At 44.2% G+C, this 23,298-nt stretch overlaps 1 protein-coding gene across 2 annotated transcripts in view; it reads right to left on the bottom strand.

Moving 5' to 3' along the window:
- Positions 1-784: 784 nt before the first annotated feature.
- Positions 785-23,298, bottom strand: part of mgll (monoglyceride lipase) — a 63,932-nt gene continuing 41,418 nt past the window's right edge. For both annotated transcript variants that reach the window (XM_083769350.1, XM_083769349.1), the window contains 4 exons: positions 16,390-16,500; positions 14,183-14,272; positions 9,682-9,897; positions 785-6,882 (listed from right to left, as the gene is read on the bottom strand). In XM_083769350.1, coding sequence (XP_083625476.1) covers positions 6,748-6,882; positions 9,682-9,897; positions 14,183-14,272; positions 16,390-16,500 — 552 coding nt within the window. In that variant the 3' untranslated portion in view covers positions 785-6,747. The remainder of the gene's footprint in view (positions 6,883-9,681; positions 9,898-14,182; positions 14,273-16,389; positions 16,501-23,298) is intronic.

The following is a 23,298-nucleotide window of genomic DNA, read 5'->3' as shown; positions in this document are numbered from 1 at the left end:
TTTGGCAAACATTAATCAAAAATGACAATTGTTCTACATTCTCAAATTGTGTAAATTAAGTAATGCAGATGTTTAACAATAATGCAACTCTTGAGAGCGTAAAATTAAGAGTTGCAGATCTATCTAAGGGTCCACTTGGTAACCGACTCCATCATGTATCTGGGGACCACCTGGAACCCCCCTCCAAGGACCACTGGCGGTACCCGGACCACTAGTTGAAAACCACTGAATTACAGCACCTCGACTGTGTAGTAGTAGGCCTACTCTTCAATCAAAGTGAAGATGGCAAAGGCAAAACCTAACATGGGAGAACAACATGCTGCACAGGATAGTCACAGCTTTAGGCTCCAGGGACCTCCCAGAAGCAAAGATTTGAGTTAAAAACGTTCGTTGTGACAGATTGTATAATATTTGCGCCACATATTCACGGTTTTTCAAAAATAGCAGATCTACAAGCTTGTAGCACGCCACACTATGAGCTTGTAGATCTGCTATTTTTCAATAGCTAAAGAAACATAATGGTTAAAAGACCAAAAGGGGTTCACCATCTAGAATGGGTTAAGTTAGTTAAGTAGGCTACACACACACACACACACACACACACCCCCCATGAAGCCAGGAATTCATGGAGATATTTTTGTTTTTGTCGCATTCCTGAGGCTATAATTCGATGCCATCATCGGTCAGTAGGAGATGAGCTTCACCGGTCATCAAATCAAAAACATCAAAAACATAAACACTCACCTCTGATATTTAGATAGACAAAATGTGGAAACACACCAGCTTGTATTTGAACATATTTATAGTTTATTTCATAATAGTATGAACATAATTAACGTTCTAGTAATAAGTAGCTTGACTCTCAGTGATTCATAAGTAATCATAGCATTATTATATGTACACATTTAGTTGGTTAAAACATTTAGATAAAAAGGAAAACTCAGCAAGGTTATGTCAGAATCAAAACTTCTAGACAGACTTCCATAATCTGAATCTCTGATCTGAATGTGTGCTTCCCTGCTGCATACAAAAGACAAATTCGGCATTTTCACAGATAACAATTCACATGTGCTTCCTATAAGTATTTCACTATATAGGCTATAGAATCTGAATAGTGTTATGTTGTCATTTGTCAACCTGCAATGACATTATAGGTCCGCTTTTTTAAATTATTTTTGCTCCATCTTGGCCTTACATTCATATCAGTTTCATTTTTATTGACATTGCTTAAGCAAGCGCTTCAGCTGTACACCACATAGCTTAGTCTTCATTTAGGCCTATTATTGCTCGATTGACCGCAGAGACACAGGGAAACTTTTCTGAGCAAGGAAATTAATTTAAGAACAGTTTTGAGTGAAACATCCAAGCCCTCATCTGGATTAGTTTTTTCTTTCACTTGAATATGATTGAGTGAGCTTAAACTTCAAATAGAACGCAATATGGAATGAATTCAGGAAGCTATGAAACACAATATAGTACTTCTACACAGTGTATACACTCGAGCAGAAATTAATGCTAAAAGTAATGGAAATATATTTCCAATATTTCTCAATGTTCTGAATGGAACAGGTAGACAAGATCAAACAGGTAGACCAAATTGGGCAGACAAAATGTAAGAGGAAACAGTCAGTCAGATGGGATACAGTCACATCCCTACTGACAAACAGACAGGCCATCTGGCAGACAGACGTAATGGCAAACAGGTAAAAAGGAAAATGGCAGACAGACAAGACACAATTATACTGCATATAGACAGTCTAAAGATGGGCAGCGAGGCAAAGGGTAGACATACAGTGAGTGTCAGTCTGCCTCAGACAAACCGACAAGTACGGGAGGAGTTAGAGAGGACACTAGACGGGCAGACGGATATATATATATATAAATGTACTGTATGATCAGCAGAGACTGCCGTAGCCAAGGTAGATGGATAGGTGGACTAGACAGTAGACACACAGACATATGGACAGCTGGGAGGCCATACTGACTAGCAGACTGTATACATTACAGGTAATGAATGAATTATTCACCTAAGCAAAGTTGATGTACACACACACACACACACACACACACACACACACACACACACACACACACACACACACACACACACACACACACACACACACACACACACACACACACACACACACACACACACACACACACACACACACACACACACACACACACACACCTACTGTCTGTGTAAGTCATGGGAATAAGGCACAAAGCAACACAAACCACATTTCAAGAACAAACATATAAAACACCTCCATATTAAAAACAAGGTTTTTTTTTAACAGTTACATTAAGTCTTGGTAATAAGGGGGAATCTGAGGATTATTTTCTCAGAAACAAGCTGCTGCTGTCATGTGAAAAAAAATCCTAAGGGTGTGGTGGACCAAACTTTAATTCTGCCTATGCAGGCGGATAGTGCCACTGCTTTTCAATGGCGAGGATTTCTGAAAAAAACCCAAAAAACTATCCGTTCCCATTAAAAAACATTGGCAGATTCAAAGATGGGTGTGACTGCACCCTATCTAACCCTCTGAATTAGGGCTTTTACCTTTATCTTTAGGGACTTGGAGAGCTTCATAATAGGTCTACCTCCACAGGTACATGGCTGTCACTCAGTATAAAAATATGTCTATTTCAATGAATTCCTGAAAAGTCAGCTTCTTTTGAAGATGCTTGTTTATAAGTAAAAACTACCTCTTTCCCCTCCCGACTTTTGTGAAATCCTTTCACACCAATATTATGAGAACAAATCTGAAAAGCCTGTGTCAGAGGATTGCAAGGTTTTCTCCAGACAACAGCAATACCCTGGTTGCTGTGCACTTGTCAGAAGATGCACATGTGCACTCGACACTTTCAAACATTCACAGTCCAATGACAATTCAAAAATATATAATAAAACTGCGACGTCAGTTCTATCAGCACAACACTGAGATGTTGACAAAACAAGCGATTTATACATTCTCTATAAAAATCTTCAGGAAGGAATTTTGTCAATTTACTCAATGGTTGATGACTGTACATGCATCTGTCCTAGAAAAGCAAAAAAGCAGTGACTGCTTAGGTAGTCGAATTACTGAAAATGGCCTTATCTCTGTGCAGGAGTGGCTAGTTTATAAATGAGCTACAGGTTATATATATATATATATATATATATATATATATATATATGTGTGTGTGTGCTAGTTATGAGCTTTGACATTTAAAAACACAGTTACTGCTTTTGGCCTTTGTAGGGCAGTGTCTTCTCCAAGGTTGTCCTCCTTCAGTATTAATAATATTAATCGTGCAAAAGCAGTAAAAAGTATTCACGTAACTTGTTAATGGTATTCAGTAAAAAAGTGCGTTTGTCATGCTGTATATCCAATGTGTTCAATACCTACTGTATATAGACAAATCCGTGCAGCTGTGCCCTGAAGGCCAGATGTATGCAATGAATGCTGCGGTGTCAGCTGCACTTAATGTGAGACTGCAGCTATGATTGCGCGCAGGGCAGCCTGTGCATATTTGTCTATAATAAATACTGTAGACAAGATAAATAAAAGGCTTTTCTTTGTAAAACACAATAGACTTCTGATTTTGTAAATATTCTTCAAGTGTTAAAAGCAATGCCATTTGTGTGGTACTGTACAGTGTATTACAATTATATCAAGCAATCAAGAAGCCTCCAAGAAGCCTTCCCACTTGAGATCTATATCAATATTATTATTTTTGAAATTCATATTAGCTGAAGAGTTTTGTTCCAAAATGACCATTTTGAACATAAAGTGATTATATTTTCTGTTACATTATGGAAAACGTCCTTGGTGTAGTTCGGATGATATTGTTCCACTCAGGATATCTCTATTATATGTTTTAGAAATTACTTCTATTTTTCAAACTGGATTGGAAGAGACCTCTTCAAGTTCTTATTATACGTGTGGTTGAGGAGTGTGAACCACTCATCAGTATAGAATCTGTTCTGTTCTAAATAAGGTGTCAACAGTAACTTGGACTGCTTGCACCGTACAGAACATTCCAACTGTATACAGCCATGTTCTAAATCACATTGACTCTCCACACAGTAATGTATAATGGTGACAAAAATAAGCCTACATACAGTATGGGGGAATGAAGGCCAAATTCGAAACAAATAACTTTAAAAATCCCATATCTTGATGGCTGAAATGCATGAATAGTAGATGTGCGTATGCACTGCGCGGACCCAAAATAAACAATTAGACCAGGGACTCCAGGCAAGTGCAATTAACTCCAAGGCAGACCCCAGGATAGCACAATCAGCCTAAACCCTACTGCAGTTCTGTTGAATGGCCACTAGGGGAAGTGTAAGATGAGGTTGTAAAAGGCAGGCTGAGAGAGACAGGACAGTACAGGATGTTTGACTCTGCACTGGAACAACAGCCTCTGTGATAGGCAGTACAAAGAACATTGGTCACCACGGCAACTGAGGGGGGGGGGGGGGGGGGGCTGGGAAAAAAAGGAATGGAGATAGGGCAGAGGGTAAGATGGGGGCAGAGACAGAAAGAGAGAGAGAGATAAAGAGAGAGAGAGAGAGAGAAAGAGAGGGAGAGAGCAGTGGGGGTCAGAGACAGATACAGTAGAGTGCCAAAGAGGGAGATATAATGGCGACGATCAGGAGGAAGCCATAGAGAGAAAGAAGAGACAGATGGACAGGCAGAGCGCATGGGAAACGAAGGAGGCACACAGAGTAGTTCCAAACTAGGAGAGACCCTGAGTGAGAGCCACAGACAGGCATGGAACCAAGTGTGGTATAGTCACAGAACAGAAGGGGCCTGCGTCCATGCCAACGCCTGCCAACCTGCTGCTGCCGTGGTGACATGTTAGCAGCGATCACCGTGGATACCATACCCTGGCCTGGCCTGTCTACCTTTGGGGCTTCTCTCTGCATGACTCCCTTTGAACTCCCTTTGAAGAAAGGTCTAGAGAGTGACAAGTCTGGACTGAGTCGATTTCCCCCAACAGGACACGCTTGTCCACAGTATGTTCTGTTCTCCCTGGATGGGACACAAAAGTCACGCTTGATGCATGTCCAATGCCACGCTGGAGTGATTTATTGAACACAGGGCTTGAAAGCATACTGGCCCTCCAATTTGACCCCTGTTTTTGCTTGATGTTTAGATTGACTGACTGGAGTGACAATAATCACTTCCTGCATGTAACAGACTAAATATTGATATGTATCGGCTGTGTACGTACAGTATAGTATAGATAACTTGTGGAATGGTCTGGACTATAATGGAATGGGATATAACAGAATTAAAAGCACATGCCGGCATGTGTTTGTGCAGGTCTGTTGCAGCCAGCCAGCAGGCAGCAGGCAGCCTTGGGGCTGCTTACACAGGCAGTGCAAGAGGCCCAAAGGTTGCATTGGCTTGGACAATAATGGCAAAATGGCAAAACTTGATTATTACAAATGGAAAAGGGGTAATTCAGAGTTGTATTAAAAGTTGTTTACATAGACAAAAAGAAAAAAAGAGAAAGAAAAAAAAGAAGGGTGCTACAGGGTTATCCTGGTGGTGGAACGAGTTCACACCAATAGGCTAAATCACACCTAATGTGGTCAAATTGCTCTCATGGTTTCCCCTCTTTCTTTATACATTCTCTTTCCAGAAATAAGATTAAAAAAAGCACGTATCTACCCAGGTTTTAGATTGAAAAGACCCGTTGAGGGTGGATTTTGTATACTTTCATTAAAAATGACAAATCCATGTCGACGCAAGTGATGTGCAATCTGCAATGCAGTGAGTATACCCTACCAGTTGCAGTCTAAAATGCTAAATGAAGAACATATTTAACTCTAAAGGATAGCCTCTGTGACCAAAATAAATAAACCACTACTACTTTGTGCTTTCAACTATGACCCCACAAGGTCAAAGGTCACAGAGACACTGATGTTTCAGTTTTTCCCCGGTCACCATCAAGGGAGGGAGAAAAGGCGAGAGTTAGAAATGTCCCTGCATCTCTGCACTTAAAGTGAAAGAAAGTGGGGATAATTATAAGCTAAGATGGACTAGAACAATCACAAATGTTGTGTTTGTGTAGAAGGTACAGGTCACTAGTGGTCAAATGTCTTCTGGGCCAAAGGACAAAAAGGTTTGTGTTGTCTGTGTGTCCCAGCCAGGTAACACAAACAGTCACAGATATTTACAGTAGAAGATTTCTACTCACTCAAGCAGAGCTGCCAGTAGTATCACAAGGTACATTTCAGGTCATTCATATGACGACAGCGAAGCCAAATGTGAGGTGGAAGTAGAGGAGGAGGAGACTTATTTAGGTCAGACATGTGGAGAGCTCAGTGTGGTGAGGAGAAAATGGCTTCTCCTGCCCCGGGATTGAAACACCCACTAGAACTGTATATTGTACAGATTGGTAATATGCATCTGTAGGGCCTCTTGACATGTTGCGTAACATTTTGTTACGCACATTGGACTACAGGTCCAAAGAAAAAGAGTGTATGCTCTTCTACAGAAGGATGTGGGCACACTAAACACTTCCTATTCCCACCAACCAATAGCTAACGTTACTCCCACGAGAACAGATGGCTATAGGTTAGATGCCCAGAAAATGAGGGTAAACACAAGTGGGTATACAATATACATGTACGTACAACCCAGCGACAGACATGGGTATCCCTGGTGGCTTCTCCACGTAGCAGTATAGCACAGGCCTCCACCCCGGGGGGGGTGACAGGTGAGGAGAAGCGGAGGGGTCTTAGGAGGAAGTCTGCTGGGGCGTAGAGGGAACAGGAGGGAGGTGCTCTGTGATCCAGCCGGTCACCTCTTTTAGCACAGACTCCGCCACCTCCGGGAGGTCATGGTGGAGAGCGTGGTAGCCTCCCTCATACACCTGAGAGAGAGGAGGGGAGAGGAGAGGAGGCGAGAGAGAGAGGGAGCAAAGAGAATGAGAGGCTAGCTACAGTATGCCTGGCTGCCTGGTACAATCACGCTTTGTTCTCTCCATTCTTTTCATATTCTCTTGCTTTCATTGTTCAGGACTCCCACTCAAGAGCCAATAATCTTCCAGGACATTTTTACACAACCCACACCAATATTATTATGATAAGAAAACAAAAGAAACCCGATTAGCATTTGAGTACTTGGGTGGCCGTACCCAACACTGTTTTAACACCTCTTGGACGGCCGGCGGAGTAGTCTCTCAAGACAGACAGACTGTTGCCTCGCAACAGTTGAGGAACAACAGGGGAGGCGCTGTTTTCCTGAATATTTGACGATGGGATTCTCAGATTGCCGGAGGAAAGGTCCAAAATGTTCGGAATTCCCAGAAAATCTGTAATGTAAATGTAAAATGTCCACGAAAATCTTCATGGGGGCCTAAAGGGGCCCTGGGAGTCTTCATGGGGGCTGCAGCCCCGTGGCCCCCACAGACTCTACGACGTGGTTGATAAGACCACATTGTACAATGCATAATTATGCTATGGATGGGATGGTTTAGAAAGTGGCATGCCAACAAAAGTCGTTAATATGCATCCGTTCCAGTTGCTGTACTTTGTAAACTGAAAAGTGGGATTACTAGTTTAACTCCTGCTGTCTCAACTGTGCCGTATTAAGAAGCTCTGTTGTTTCAGCGCGACCTCGCCCTTTAGGGTGATGTTGCTTCTCACCCTCAGGGCGTCTTACTGGTTATTATTATTATTACAGTATTAACAATAAGAGTTGAAAGCAGAATATTATAACCAGTACAAGGAAGGTCCTTTTAACTGTTCTGGCTTTCACTCTGTTACGAAATATGTCATCAAGTGCCAAGATTCTCAAGTGCTGTGAACCGTCACCGCAGGAGTGGCATTTCTGCTAGAGGTGTGTCAGCAGAAAACCTGTGCAAATGAGACTGATGCAATATTGCCTATGACAGCTACATCTAAATAACTGCTAAATGGTGCATTTACTGTACAGTACAGTATATAGCTCCTTTATCCAAGGTGCACACCGATGGCGGAGGAAACCATATGGCCACTCTACCACCTGAGCCGGTGACGCCCCAACTAACAAACAAAGTCAATGGTATGACCCGACCTCCCAGTTTCAGGGCGGACACTCTAACCACAAGGCCACTGACTAGCAAATATTATTTCCCTCTTCCCCTTTATTGGGAAAACTACACAGACTGGATAGAGGACACAAGGACAGAGTTGATGAAATAAAATGCATTAAAACTGTATATACAGTAATAGTATATATATATATATAGATATATATATATATATATATATATATATATATATATATATATATATCTTCTTCTATCTTCTTTACTATCTCCTTCCTACTTATGATGAACCATGTGATGTGGCTGAGCTTTAGAAACACCACTTCCTTCTCTGGAAGCTCAGAGGAAGAAGCATGTCTTCAGAGTGTCACATGGTCTCCTCCTGCATCCCACTTGCTATTCATTCAAACAAATGAACACTCACACGTTGTGTGAGGGAGGAGGGGATGTCGAAACAAATTGAACGGAGACAGCCTTTGATGTTCCTACGAGACTACATGCACGAAACAACAGGGAGGCGCTTGCATTACATTGCATCGCGTTTGCCGACGTTTGAAATGAACAGATGGGATCACTCCCAAGGGTGTACTGCCGTGAACTTCACCTACTGTACAGTACAGTACGGGTCTCGATGGGGATTCCCTTGATGGTGGAGAGCATATAGGGCCAGAATTAGCCTGAACGAGATCTAGTCTTGGGAAATAGAACGGACTTCACATCAAACATGAAAAATTGCAATACATGTCTGGATATAGTGCTGCCTGAGGGCCGGGCTAATTGGCTCCACAACGATACGCTGCCAATTAAATCCATTTAGACCTGAGGCCGATAAAAAAAGGCTTCTAAATCCTGACAGTTTTCTGAAAAACCTATGTTTCTATGTCACTGGAAAAGAGGGAACCCGCACACTCATATGCTCCAAAAGGTAAATTTATTGACGACGTTTCGAGCCAAGGCTCGTCATCTGGTCAAACTCAAGATGTGAGTGATCCACCCACTTAACTTTTTGAACCCAGCACCTCCACAAAGTGATGTGTGTATTTTACTATAGTTTCTCTATGTCAGTGGTGCTCAACCGTTTTCATGTCAAGGACCCCCAGAATTATCTGTATTTGGCCACGGACCCCCATCTGAAAATATGTTGTTCCAGGGCCTCCCCAGAAACAAATATTTGAGTTACAAACGTTCGCTCTGAAAGATTATATTCAAAGATTTGCGTCACATTTTCACGATTTTTAAAAAATCTAAAAGATCTACAAGCTCGTACTGCTGCGCTATGAGCTTGTAGATCTGCTATTTTTCAATAGCGGAGGTATAACATAATGCTTAAAACACCAAAAGGGGTTCCCATCCTGAATGTTAGATCCATTTTTCCGCATGTCTGCGGGGAATACGCAGCCCTTCGCCTCACCTTCAGAGGAAAACCCCCCCCCGGTAAATACGGAACTCCCCGTGGGACGGAGGAATTATTGCTGCAGCCACCTAGCTGCGTACGGTTCCGTTCCCCAGTGTGGCCTGATTATGTTAGAGAATCACAATTATTGTGCATAATCGCCAAAGAGACGTCTGGAGACATCATGACATAAAATGTCATGATGGTGGCAGCCCCAAGTAACTGAGGTGGATGCAACTTCTGGTCACCTTGAGCTTCTTGTCTGCGCTCTGGGCCGTGTCGTACATGAGCCTGGAGCCTCTGATGTCACACAGCTTGTCTGCGTCGCCGTGCAGGAGCAGGAACGGCCAGGCGATGGACGGCAGCTCCCTTTCGATGCGCGCCGCCGCCCCCATCAGCTGCATGCCGAAGGACACGCGCACTCCTCCATGGAAGTTCAGCACGTCTGCATCGTACGCCTCCACCTGGGGGCGGGAGGGAGGGAGGGAGGGGGAGAGAGACAGAGAGACAGAGAGAGAGAGACAGAGAGACAGAGAGAGAGGTGTAGGGGGAGGAAGTGTCAGGGAAAGAGGGAGTTTGGGGGAATTGATGTAGGAGGAAGAGAAAACAGAAGATGGGGAGAGTTGTGGAAGTTGGAGAAAGAGTTATAAGCAGTAGGAGGGAAGATGGAGAGATGTTTGGAGGATGGTGAGATGGTTCAGAATGGATAGATGGTCGGGGGGAGAGAGAGAGAGAGAGAGAGAGAGAGAGAGAGAGGGGTTAAACAGTTAAACTGTGGGCCTGACCTAAATTATATGTGCTGAGCACACTCAGCCAACAGTTATATTTAAAAAAAAAAAACAGTCTGTCATATATTATGCATATCTCTGCTCAACCTCATAACTCCAAAATGTTAATTACAGCCTCAAAGTTGGTGTTGTAACTTTATATATTGTCGATTACTTCCATGAAAGTGGGAGAGGTGGTGGAGTTAGTTGCTTTAGCAGACATTTTGAGGGTCCATTGGAGTTAAAGGGTTTTGTCCAAAGCACTTTTTACTACTTTCCATTGCTTCAATATTTTCGAAACAACAAACAGACGTGTCCAATAGCACTGATTTATGCCAAAAAACCCTCAAATTGAGTTATGCGGTTTCCTCCCGACAGCAACGATATCCTGCGTGTCCTGTTGTAAAACGTACATGGAACAAACGAGTCCCGTACTTTATCAGCAGCGTTAAATATTTATTGAATTGTACTGGGCTGTCGCTGCACCACCTCCATCTGCTTCCATACTTGGCAACAGCGTGCCTTCTGATTCTTCTCGTGCCTGTAAATACAGGCTATATATATTATACAGGCCCACTTGAGTTAGCCAGAAGGTAATACACACACTTCAGAGGTTTATCTGAGGTTGTGTGATCTGCTGCTTTGGGGAATGAATAGTATAGTCAGTCACTGTAGTGCAGTGGTTCCCAAACGTTTTCATGTCAAGGACCCCCAAATGGACATTTATTAGGCCGCGGACCCCCATTTGAAAAGATATGCCAGTGACTCTGATAAGAGAGGATTTTTACGGTTCTAGCAGCGATTCAGAAACATATTATATATTGAAATTGTATTTCATTTAAAGGATAGCCCCTTGAGATGCAGCATTTCGTTGTAGAGGGGGTCCTCTAAAACAAGATTATTATTAATTTCAAGGACCCCCAGTTTCACACGCATTAGGCTACGGATCCCAATTTATATTGTAAAACCACTGTTAATTTAACTCTGAGAGTGTCCATTTGTACACTCTCAGAGTTACAGACCCATAAGGGTCCATTTGGTTCCAAACTATCATTTAGCTGTGGGACCCCCTGGAACTCCCTCAAGGACCCCTGGGGGTCCCCGGACCCCACTTTGGGAACCACTGCTGTAGTGACCTCTAGCACAGCTCCCAGGAGGAACATGAAACTCTGACTCAAATGACAGAGATAGAGAATAGAGCAGTGTTAGCAAAGGTCATCATCTTGGTTTTTTTAAGAAGTGCAGAAGGCCACTTATAGTCCAGTAATAATGTCATTTGACCTCAAACAAATAGTAAAAAAAAAAAAACTCAGTTTTTAGCCCAATGAGGTTTTTTTCGTGCAAAACTAATGCTTGGAAATAATGGATTCAGAATCATGAAAACCCCCTAGTTTGACACGTCACATGCTACTTAAAACAACAAAAGGTGTTCCCGCCCAAAATGGGTTAAGGCTATGGAACTGATTGGCTTCCTGCCTCGCATGAAATGCAGACCAGCCTCTCCTCTGTAGCGAAAAAAAAAAAATGTTTTACCTACTCACCAATACAAAGACAGGCTGTGTAATTAGAAAGCCTACTTTCCCTTAGTGGATGCACCTTGACCCCCCCCACCACACGGATAAATGCACTTTTTGGCCAGAAAGGCATTTTGGTTTTTTCTTTTACTCCGCTGCGCCCTGTACCGATATTGCCAAGAGTAAACCCTCATAGAGAAGATTTTTCCTTCGGGTGAAATAAAAATCCCTTTCTGGCCAAAAAGTGCATTTATACGTGTGGTAGTGCACACGTATAAATAAGGACAGTAGGTCCTTATTTATATATAAGGACAGTAGGCTTTCTAATTACACAATCCGTCTTTCTATTGGTGAGTATGTAAAAGTGGTGCAACCACTCCCTTACGCAGCTACAGTATGTGTGTGGCGGCTCGCCGGAACCGGGCCAGCACCCTGCCTGTGGTCCTGTGGGTCTGGAACTTCTGGGGACACCCGGGGACCCCTACACGGAGTTGCACCACTCACTTCACACGGGTGTGATTTTTTATTTTCGCTACAGAGGAGAGGCTGGTCTGCATTTATGCGAGCCCCAGAAGTCGACAGTAACATAGCTCTAAATGCGACAGCATTAGAGCTATGGACCAGAGCTAACCTTCACCCAGCTGATTTTACAATGTTTTTTTAGGACATACTACAGTAAATGAAAAGAAATGTCATTTTATTCTGCGAGAGACACTGTTGTGTGTCAGTATAAATTGGTCTTCATTGTTCCTGCTCTCTGAAAGTCTATATTTTCCAAAAGGACTGGAGTTCTGAGACTGTGCAGGTACCCACAGAGAAACACCAAGCTACACACGCACGCACACACGCAGTTGTATAGTTGATGTACAGCTGTCTTTGCTTGTTGACACAGGGGGACACAGGGGGTCACTCACTCACACACACACACACACACACACACACACACACACACACACACACACACACAGCTAGACATGACAAAACCTCTGTGGTTTCGAACCGAGTCAAAGAAAATCTATTCTTGAACAATCTGTGACCTGGAGAATAAACATCTGTGAATAGGTCGATCCATGTACAGAACAAACACACGCACACGCACAGTCGCGCACACACACACACACACACACACACACACACACACACACACACACACACACACACACACACACACACACACACACACACACACACACACACACACACACACACACAATTGATGTCCATCTATTTTTAGTGGTTCACTCATTTCATCCCTGGAGACCTGGTTTTGATCTCCAGTTTATTGCACTTGATTGCATAAAAAAAACACTTTCTTCCCAACACCACTGCCATACCCTGCTTGGTGTTGGCTGGTGTACTGACCTACATACTCAACACACACATCTCACACGACCACACACATGTGTACACGCCAGTGTTGTGACTAACGCCCTTACATCGCGTTACGTTACATAACGTAACTACTATTTGCAGTAACTTGTAACCTAACGCTTTACATTTCCCCATTCCATAACGGCCTTATAGTTATTGTGCGAGCGTTACCCGCGTTATGGCGTTATGTCAACTTATGTGATCAGTGAAAAGTCTCGCAGCTCCGTGAGTCTATCATACGTCTCTGTGCTGCTGACTGCAGTGCAGAGAGAGAGCACTCTCTGTGTTGACAGTTTCGTTTGTGCAGTCATACTAGCCTCTGAGGCCACATGGCTTGATACACCCTAACTTGATAAAAGCACGTGGCAGAAGAGGTCATTGATTGGCTAACGTAGGGCCAGATTTCAGGGTAAGCCAATCAGAGACAGTCAACAGGGTGGGCGGGCTTACTGGCTGTCGTAAACAGTAACAGATTTAGTCACAGACACACAAACCCTTGTAACGCATACATAGACACAGACAGAAATTGCGGGTTGAAAATCATAATACTGTACCACACGCTAAAATGGCAAATGCGGATCATGACAGCGAGATCGGTTGCTTTGAGGGTTGGAAATATCGATTTTAAATCGCCACAGTAGCATGTCACCAAGAGTCAACTTGACAAAATGATTGCTAGGTAGCCTATGTTGTTGAGGAAATGCTTCCCCTCTCAACGCCGGTGGAGTCTGTTCCTTGGTCAGCAAAATACCAGTGAAAGCAGGGCCAATGTGCAGAAATACATTTTCCAAATACCTGAACAGTGAATATTCTAAAATGGAAGATGAGCTCAAAAATACATTTGATGAAATAGAATATCTCTATAAAGATGCCTGTCAAAATTCCTGAACATGTTTTATTGTTCATAATGTTAAGAGGTAGTTTCTCTTACTGTGCGACAGAACAAAGTAGTTACTTTCATAATTTAATGTAAAGTAAAGTAACAAATTACATTTTTTAGATAAGTAACGATAACTATAATTCCTTACTTTTTAAAAGTAACTTCCCCAACACTGGTACACGCGCACACACGCACAGATACTTTCCATGTCCCTCACCTGTTTCTGGTCTCGTGAAACCCATCTGGACTCAATTGTGCCCAGAGAGAGGCTGGGCATCATGTGGTTCAGAATCTTAGCCATGAAAACCTACACAGTAGCAAAACAGCATATTACAGTATGCATATTTCATTAAAGTCAGCCACATGCACGCACACGCACACACACACACACACACACACACACACACACACACACACACACACACACACACACACACACACACACACACACACACACACACACACACACACACACACACACACACACACACACACACACACACACACACACACACACACACACACAATTATAATCAGAGACAAGAGGCAAATACAGAGACAAAACTAGAAAAAGTGCCCTTCCGGGCACAGGTCTCCACCAGGTTATCCACAGATCCGTGCAGTTAGAGGTAAAAACACTTTTCGGCCAGTTATAGCGCCACCTTGAGGCTGAGTTGAAATTGTTCATGTGGCATTTCGTCCTCGGCCTAGTGGGAATGTGGGTGCACAATTTCACGGAAATCACGCGATGTGTTCATGATTTGCAGCATTTTGTTTGAAACTGAGCACTCCTGTGAACTTTGGAAGCCAATCTTAACCAATCAGGATGGAGTCTGATAAATCTGAAAGACCCGTTTAGTTGAATGGCTCTAGAGAGACTGTGTACCAATTTGCGTGATGTTTGGACAAAATCTGTAGGTGTACTGTGCAAAAACTTGTTTTGCACAAAGCGGCCTCCTGGTGGCGCTATAACAGGCCGTTCTGGAAAGTTTGGGGCAGAGGTTCATGGTTGGCATCCAGGGAGTGTGTGTGCAAAATATGGCATCGAGCGGGTTAACGGTGGCCGAGATTAGCTGTTCACGGACACACGGACACACGGACGGACGGACGGACGGACGGACGGACGGACACGCGGACGGACGGAGTGCAAAACATACTCTCCCCACATGCCTTCGGCCTGGTGGAGACAATAATAAAAGGGTCTCCAGATAACCTAAGTAGAGAACTACAGGAGATCGGGTGAGAGAAAGGAAGACAAGGGAAAGATCATAGCCATTCAATTCTCTTTGAAGAGGTGCCCGACGTTAACGTGTGTGTGTGTGTGTGTGTGTGTGTGTGTGTGTGTGTGTGTGTGTGTGTGTGTGTGTGTGTGTGTGTGTGTGTGTGTGTGTGTTTGCATTTGAATGTACAGTAAGTGAGTGAGAGAAGTAACATACGTAAAGATAGAAGAAAGGAGAAGAGAAGACGAAATCAGAGGAGAAAAAAAAGAACAGACGAGGACAAGAAGAGTACAAGGATGGAACACAACAGAGAAGATAGAGGAATATAAGAGGAGATGAGATGGGAGCAGAGGACAGGAAAACAGAGGTTAGGAGTGTATTATAGTATAGTGTCCTATAACAGGAGGAGATGAGATGGGAGCAGAGGACAGGGAAACAGAGGTTAGGAGTGTAGTATAGTATAGTGTCCTATAACAGGAGGAGATGAGATGGGAGCAGAGGACAGGAACACAGAGGTTAGGAGTGTAGTATAGTATAGTGTCCTATAACAGGAGGAGATGAGATGGGAGCAGAGGACAGGGAAACAGAGGTTAGGAGTGTAGTATAGTATAGTGTCCTATAACATACATGGAGCAGAGGACAGGGAAACAGAGGTTAGGAGTGTAGTATAGTATAGTGTCCTATAACAGGAGGAGATGAGATGGGAGCAGAGGACAGGGAAACAGAGGTTAGGAGTGTAGTATAGTATAGTGTCCTATAACAGGAGGAGATGAGATGGGAGCAGAGGACAGGGAAACAGAGGTTAGGAGTGTAGTATAGTATAGTGTCCTATAACAGGAGGAGATGAGATGGGAGCAGAGGACAGGGAAACAGAGGTTAGGAGTGTAGTATAGTATAGTGTCCTATAACAGGAGGAGATGAGATGGGAGCAGAGGACAGGGAAACAGAGGTTAGGAGTGTAGTATAGTATAGTGTCCTATAACAGGAGGAGATGAGATGGGAGCAGAGGACAGGAACACAGAGGTTAGGAGTGTAGTATAGTATAGTGTCCTATAACATACATGGGCCACTGGCGGCCCATGTATGTTATAATACATGTCCAATGTATTTGCATTTAAGTTCATAAAGTTAACATAAGTATAACTAAATGTATTTGAAATATATCTCTGAAGTTGCCCACCCCCCTGTTCCTTCCTTCCTATACCTTGAACGGCGTGGCCGAGTCGGGGTTCATCTGGACCATGGGCGCTATGAGAGCCACCCCTGCAAACTCACTGGGCCTCTCACATGCTGTGAGGATGGAGATGGCGCCGCCCTGGTGGCAGAAGAACACAAAACAAAAACATTGTTCTAAATTAAAAGGATGGAGATGGCAACACCCTGGAGGCAGAAGGCCTCACTCACACCTACACAACAATGTTGCATAGAAGATGTAAGCAAGTTGCAAGTGTCATGGCCGTCCCCTCCCTATAGATGCCTCCATTTCCCACAAGGCTTTGCGGGAAGTGGGCGGTGCGCTAGAGAGGAATGCAGAAACAACAGACCCACGTTTCTCTGAGTGTAGTCTCCCCCCTCATACAACACGTTTGTCTCTTCAAACCACGTGACTCCCATTGGAAATTAATTGCGAGCTTGCAACACGCACAAGACTCATGCATCAGCTATACAACATTCTGCAGATAGGATAGTAAGAATAAGAGAAAGTGACGCACCGAGGACACGATTTGACGCCACACGGTGGAGTGAGGTTCAAAGCATGACACTAATGTTTATTACATTTTCCGTGCATTATATACAAAACAGTATCTCGAGAGGTTCAACCCCCCGCCCAGTGGTCGTATGTCACATGGGTATTTCTGAGAATACATAAGATTGACAAAATGTACAATTTCAGTGGTTTAAAGTTTGTTAGGCTTAGGCATCAGTGAATTGGAGGGGTGAGATGAAGGCCAAAGGTGGGAGTTCCTGTCCCCTCTATGGCAGGCAGGACGTGCGGGCCCCTTCATTGGAACGGAACGGAGCAACCTGAAAAGATATGATCTATGCACGTTGCCTGTGCTCTCATAAACAACACCTAATAAACCTGATACTAATAGATTCCGTCAAGATTAGGAAGGTGTAAGACATACACAGGATACTGTGTTTGCGTAAACAGGCCTTAAGGTCAACATCAGCATATCTCAAGGTATCTCAAGAATTGGTGCAATACAGTAAAGTACAGTATGCATGCTGTTGGTCACATAACCATGAGCTGACATGAGCTGACATCAAGCTTGACATCTATGCATCATGCATGGTTATGAAAATCATAACACATGGTTTGACCAAACATTTTTGTTTGATGGGGGTGAGGGGGGAAGAACACTAGCCTGGTTAATAAACCAGACTAAGGCAAAAAGATTTTTGATTTGGTCTGGTTTATTAACCAGGCTAGAAGAACACAGCCATGCAACAAGGTTGTGTCATCAAACCATGTGACTCCCATTGGAAATGCATTGAGGCGGCCATAACACACAGAAGACACAGGACACAAGTGTGTCTTAGGTGTGAGTGAGGCCGAAGAACACACAACAAAAACATTGTTCTAAATTAAAAGGATGGAGATGGCGCCACCCTGGAGGCAGAAGAACACACAGCAAAACATTGCTCTAAAAGTCAAGCTCTAGGACTAAATCACAGTGTAGGTACCGTATTGTAGGTACCAAATATAATATACTAGAATTTACTTGCTTTGCGGCCGCTCATCCCAGAGTTACCTTGCCACGCACTATGGGAAGAAGGAAATTGCGGGAGTTGACTCCACATGTAGTAACGGATGGGTTATTAGTTATTATGTGTCCTTATTAGTGTAGTGTAGTCAACACTCCCAACCCACATCAGAGCTGCCCCCACCTTCGAAATGTTCAAAAGCACACTCAAAACCCACCCACCAAACTGGCTTTCCCTACATAACCCCCCCCCCCCACACACACACACACACACACACACCCTTCTTGTTTGCCCCTCTTTTGATTTTTATTCCTAGTTTTTAACCTTTTAAACCTTTTAATTTGTTTTCTAATAAATATGTCTGTATTTCTTTCTGTAAAGCGACTTTGGGTACCTAGAAAAGCGCTATATTAATCGTATATATTATTATTATTATTATTATTATTAACACTTTATGGCTCATACACACTGCCCGGTATTTGCTCCGATTATGCTGTCGGGGAGCATTTTTGGCGCTGACCGACAAAACGGCTGATCTGACGTTAAGCGGTGCCCAAAAGGTCTACCAGTATAGATCACAAAGGCTTTGCAGGTAGACCACATGACATGGCCCTAAAAATATATATAATTTTAATATAAAAAACGATTTTTGCATCTGCCGCTTGAGATGACCTGAGATGACTTGATTGATTGACATCAAAAAGGGCCTGTCAGCTCAAACACACAATGCAATACTTGTTGTTGCGTACAATCATCAGTAGCAAAGTCAAATACCAAAAATAAAAACCAATGGGATGATAGTTTTATTTTGCTGGTCATTTTGAAAGTAGCTCTGAAGTAAAAAAAGTGTGGGCAGCCCTGGTATAGATGATTATATATATATATTCATTCCGTGGGCAAATCCCTGGCTGTAGGCTACCCACATATTGGTAGCATATTACCTATATTAGCCCAATATTGGCGTTACGCATTTCAGTTGAATAATGTTGTGTGCGCACGTGCGCGTGCGGAGAAAGACAGTTATTTAATGAAACTCAAGATTATAACGTCCTGTCTCGCTGGCGCCGTGTATAGGCTGCACGGCTATTCCTGTGTGTGTGTGTGTGTGTGTGTGTGTGTGTGTGTGTGTGTGTGTGTGTGTGTGTGTGTGTGTGTGTGTGTGTGTGTGTGTGTGCGTGTGCGTGTGCGTGTGTGTGCAATGAAAAGTACTCGGCAGGCGAAATGACGCAAACCGTCATGTTGGTTTATTGCCGTTGTTTATTTAAACTGTAAAAAAGTGTCCTGTAAGTCCATATGGGCTGGGCTTCTTCAGAAGCATGACACTTAAATAAAGAATCAATCAACAAATCATATAAGAGGACTCTGATTATAAGACGAACCCCCATTTTTCAAACTCATTTGTGGAAAAAGAACATTGAATGTCAAATAGTCTAGTCCCCGATTAGCGTATATAGTTATGGGTGCCCAAAAAGAGGCAAGGGGTACCGATCAAAGAAACATAGATTAAAATACAAAATGTAACAATTAAGAGCACCCGGGTGGGTGATGTTTCTTGCCCAGCACTGTGGAGTGGTTTCTAATCCTTCACGGTGACCGGCCGGACAGCTTTGCCGGACATTTACAACAAACATAATTGGCGGTGTTCGACTGCAGCTGGGTAAATCTGGGAATTCAAGAGGGTGTCAAGGGGGGGGGGGGAGTGGGAGTAATGCGGTGTTCCTCCGAACGCGTTGCATCCTCATGGTGAAACTCCTCACTGTAAGGTGAAAAGAAGACGTTTTTGATCAAATGTGGTTGTCAACACCACTGGTTCCAAAACCTTTTCATGTCAAGGACCCCCAAATTGACACTAATTAGCCCGCGGACCTCCATTTGAAAAGATATGCCAGGGACCAGTGATTCTCAACCCGTTTAATTTCAATGACCCCCAGTCTGACATGCATATTACATCTGTACACTCTCAGAGTTACAGTCCCATAAAGGGTCCATTTGGTTCAAAACAATCATTTAGCTGGGGACCCCCTGGAACTCCCTCAAGGACCCCTGGGGGTCCCCGGACCTCACTTTGGGAACCATTGATATACACCCTCCCTAAGACCAACTAGGGGTTGGCGGTGACAGGAACTACATAGCGAAATGAAAGTGGCGTAATGACTACAAATTGGGAGAAAAAAGAGACAAGAAGGCAGACAAAAGACAATCCCTTCCATCAAGGAAGTCAGAGTGTGTGTGCGTGCGTGCGTGCACGTGCACACGTGTGTGGGAGGGGGGCGTTATAGATACCACGAGGAAGACGTTGAGCCCAAGACCCTAAGGACAGGACCATACGTTTCAAACCTATATGCCTGGAATGAGCACTAAGCCACACTGACATCTGTGGGTTTTTTTGCTCCAAAATTTGCTCCAAAGTTTGTGTAAAACCTTGAGAGACGATCGCTTCAGAATGGCTCTCAAAAAAATTAGGTGAGGGGTTATTGAGAAAGAAACAGCGGAGAAAACCAGCGAGGGGTTTGGAGATGAATGCCGCATGAACACAACATGTCTTTTGTTTAAAATGGGTGTGAAGTTCCTCCTCCGCCTTCCTCCCTCTGAGTTTCACTATACTGTATAGACATGAGTGGAGAGAGAGAGAGAGAGAGAGAGAGAGACCTTTGACCTTTAAGCTCCTTTATTAAAACTCTACAGACAGTACATAAAAAAGTCACTTCAAAATTGCGGTTAGCTCATAAGAAAAGACAAAATAACACAAAATAATCAAAAGGAAAGGCACAATTCCTCGTCCTGCACCACACATAGCACGTCTCTCTCTCTGAGCCCAGAAATAGCTAAAAGCCTCTAAATTGTCCACTAATTTCAATTTGTGGTAGGCAAACTCCACCCTAAGACGTGCTGCCACCAGCCCTTCTAAACTCCACCCTAAGACGTGCTGCCACCAGCCCTTCTAAACTCCACCCTAAGACGTGCTGCCACCAGCCCTTCGAGCACCTGTACTGGGTCTGTGTTCCCCGTTCCCTCAGTTTTGTTTTTCCGAGTCAGCCATATGTGACCAAATTTGACTAGGAGACTGCCATTGGATCTTTTTGAATTTTTGTTTTTTCATTTCACATCAAAGCAGGGAATCATAGCTTCAAATTGACATATTGGTTGTTCAGTTTGACCCACCAGTTTTGGAGATATGGCTTATAGCAGGGGTCCCCAAACTTTTTCCTGTGAGGGCCACATAACTTTTCCCTTCTCTGATGGGGGCCGGGGTCAGTTTGTAACAGAAAAAGTGTGACGATCGCAGGGGTGCCTAAACGTAAACATACAACGTACTGTACATGCAGCACTACAGGGCTGCATAGTGCATGTACTGTACATGCAGCACTACAGGGCTGCATAGTGCATGTACTGTACATGCAGCACTACAGGGCTGCATAGTGCATGTACTGTACATGCAGCAGTGCCAGGGTTTCCTGCACAATGTTGTTGGCATGGCGCTGCGCCATGCTTGAAATAAATCGTGCCATGCCAAGCTGTTTTTTTTTTGAGGGGCCTAGTGAATCATGGTGTGTATGTGATATGAAATGTCCAGTACCTCCCCAGTGCCTCCCCAGTGTCTCCCAGTGTCCCCCTGAGTGCCTCCCCAGTGTCCCCCTGAGTGCCTCCCCAGTGTTCCCCTGAGTGCCTCCCCAGTGTCTCCCCAGTGTCTCCCCAGTGCCTCCCAGTGTCCCCCTGAGTGCCTCCCCAGTGTCTCCCCAGTGCCTCCCAGTGTCCCCCTGAGTGCCTCCCCAGTGCCTCCCTGAATGCCTCCCCAGTGTCCCCCCGAGTGCCTCCCCAGTGCCTCCCCAGTGTCTACCCAGTGCCTCCCCAGTGTCTCCCCAGTGTCCCCCTGAGTGCCTCCCCAGTGCCTCCCAGTGTCTCCCCAGTGCCTCCCTGAGTGCCTCCCCAGTGTCTCCCCAGTGCCTCCCTGAGTGCCTCCCCAGTGTCTCCCCAGTGCCTCCCCAGTGTCCCCTCAGTATCTCCCCAGTGTCCCCCAGTGTCCCCCCAGTGCCTCCCCAGTGTCTCAAATAGCAATACAAGAGCAATAATACAAATTAATCTTAATTTATTATTCTAATTATTTGCTCTCATCCAGTGCTAATTAATTTTTTTTTTTGCTTGAGGCAGGCGGGCCACATAAAATGACATGGCGGGCCGTATACGGCCCGTGGGCCGTAGTTTGGGGACCCCTGGCTTATAGAGTAATGTCTTGCAGAAAACAGCGAGTTGAGAAAACAGGCTTGAAAGGTTCACTTCTGTGGTCTCTAACATTACACCTAGCTTTTTTTTAAGCATTTATTTCATATTTACATGTCAATTTCAGCTTTGACACTTATTTCAGACATGCTCTAGTATGTGAAGAGTCTGCCTGTGCTATTAACTCATATAGCAATGGCAGTCTCTCAGTCAAATCTGGTCACATATTGCCATTTTTGCTGTGCCAGAAATAAAGTTGATCATGCTATGTGCACCCTTTTTCCGGGAGAGAGAGAGAGAGAGAGAGAGAGAGAGAGAGAGAGAGTCAGAAACAGGAAAGGGTCAGAAACAGGTCATGGATTTTGGGATTTGAACCCTCGACCCCAGGAACACACACATGTGTTCTAAAGCTGCGTCTAACATGAGCTGTAAGTCATGTCGTTGTCTCGGCACATCATGGCGAGTGAAGCTTTGAGGAGGGCTACAGAATCTAACCACTCAGAGTGAAGCTTTGAGGAGGGCTACAGAATCTAACCACTCAGGGCCAGGATCATTAGAAGATCTTTGGCTACCAAGAACCAATCCATTAGCCACACTTGGTTTCAGCTAATGCGAGTGCACACGCACGCACAGACACACGCACATACACAGTGCATGTCGGTGAGTGTATACTGACCAAAATAGACAGAAATATATACGCAAACAATTATATAAAGACACGCACGCACACACGTACACGCACACACACAGTGTCATTTTGTGTGTGAAAGACTATTTCGAGTTTTGAGCATAATCTTTGTCTGGTGTTTGAATATTCATCAGGCTGGAGAACTTCATGAAAAGAAACGGGAAACACAGAGGAACAAAATACTTCCTAACAACACAGTTCACTTTCTAAAGCTGGAGAAACACAGACACAAATACTCTCTCTCTCTCTCTCTCTCTCTCTCAGTTTCTCTCTCTCTCTCACACACAGACGCACGAGCACACACACACACGCACGCACGCGCACGCACGCACGCACGCACGCACGCACGCACGCACGCACGCACGCACGCACACACGCACACACGCACACACGCACACACACACACACACACACACACACACACACACACACACACACACACACACACACACACACACACACACACACACACACACCGATCTCATCAATTTAAGAACT

The sequence above is a fragment of the Protomyctophum parallelum genome (genome assembly GCF_964188405.1).
Source record: "Protomyctophum parallelum genome assembly, chromosome: 7".
NCBI lineage: Eukaryota > Metazoa > Chordata > Actinopteri > Myctophiformes > Myctophidae > Protomyctophum > Protomyctophum parallelum.
Note: the sequence above shows the minus strand (reverse complement) of the source record. Positions and strands in the feature narration are given on the sequence as shown.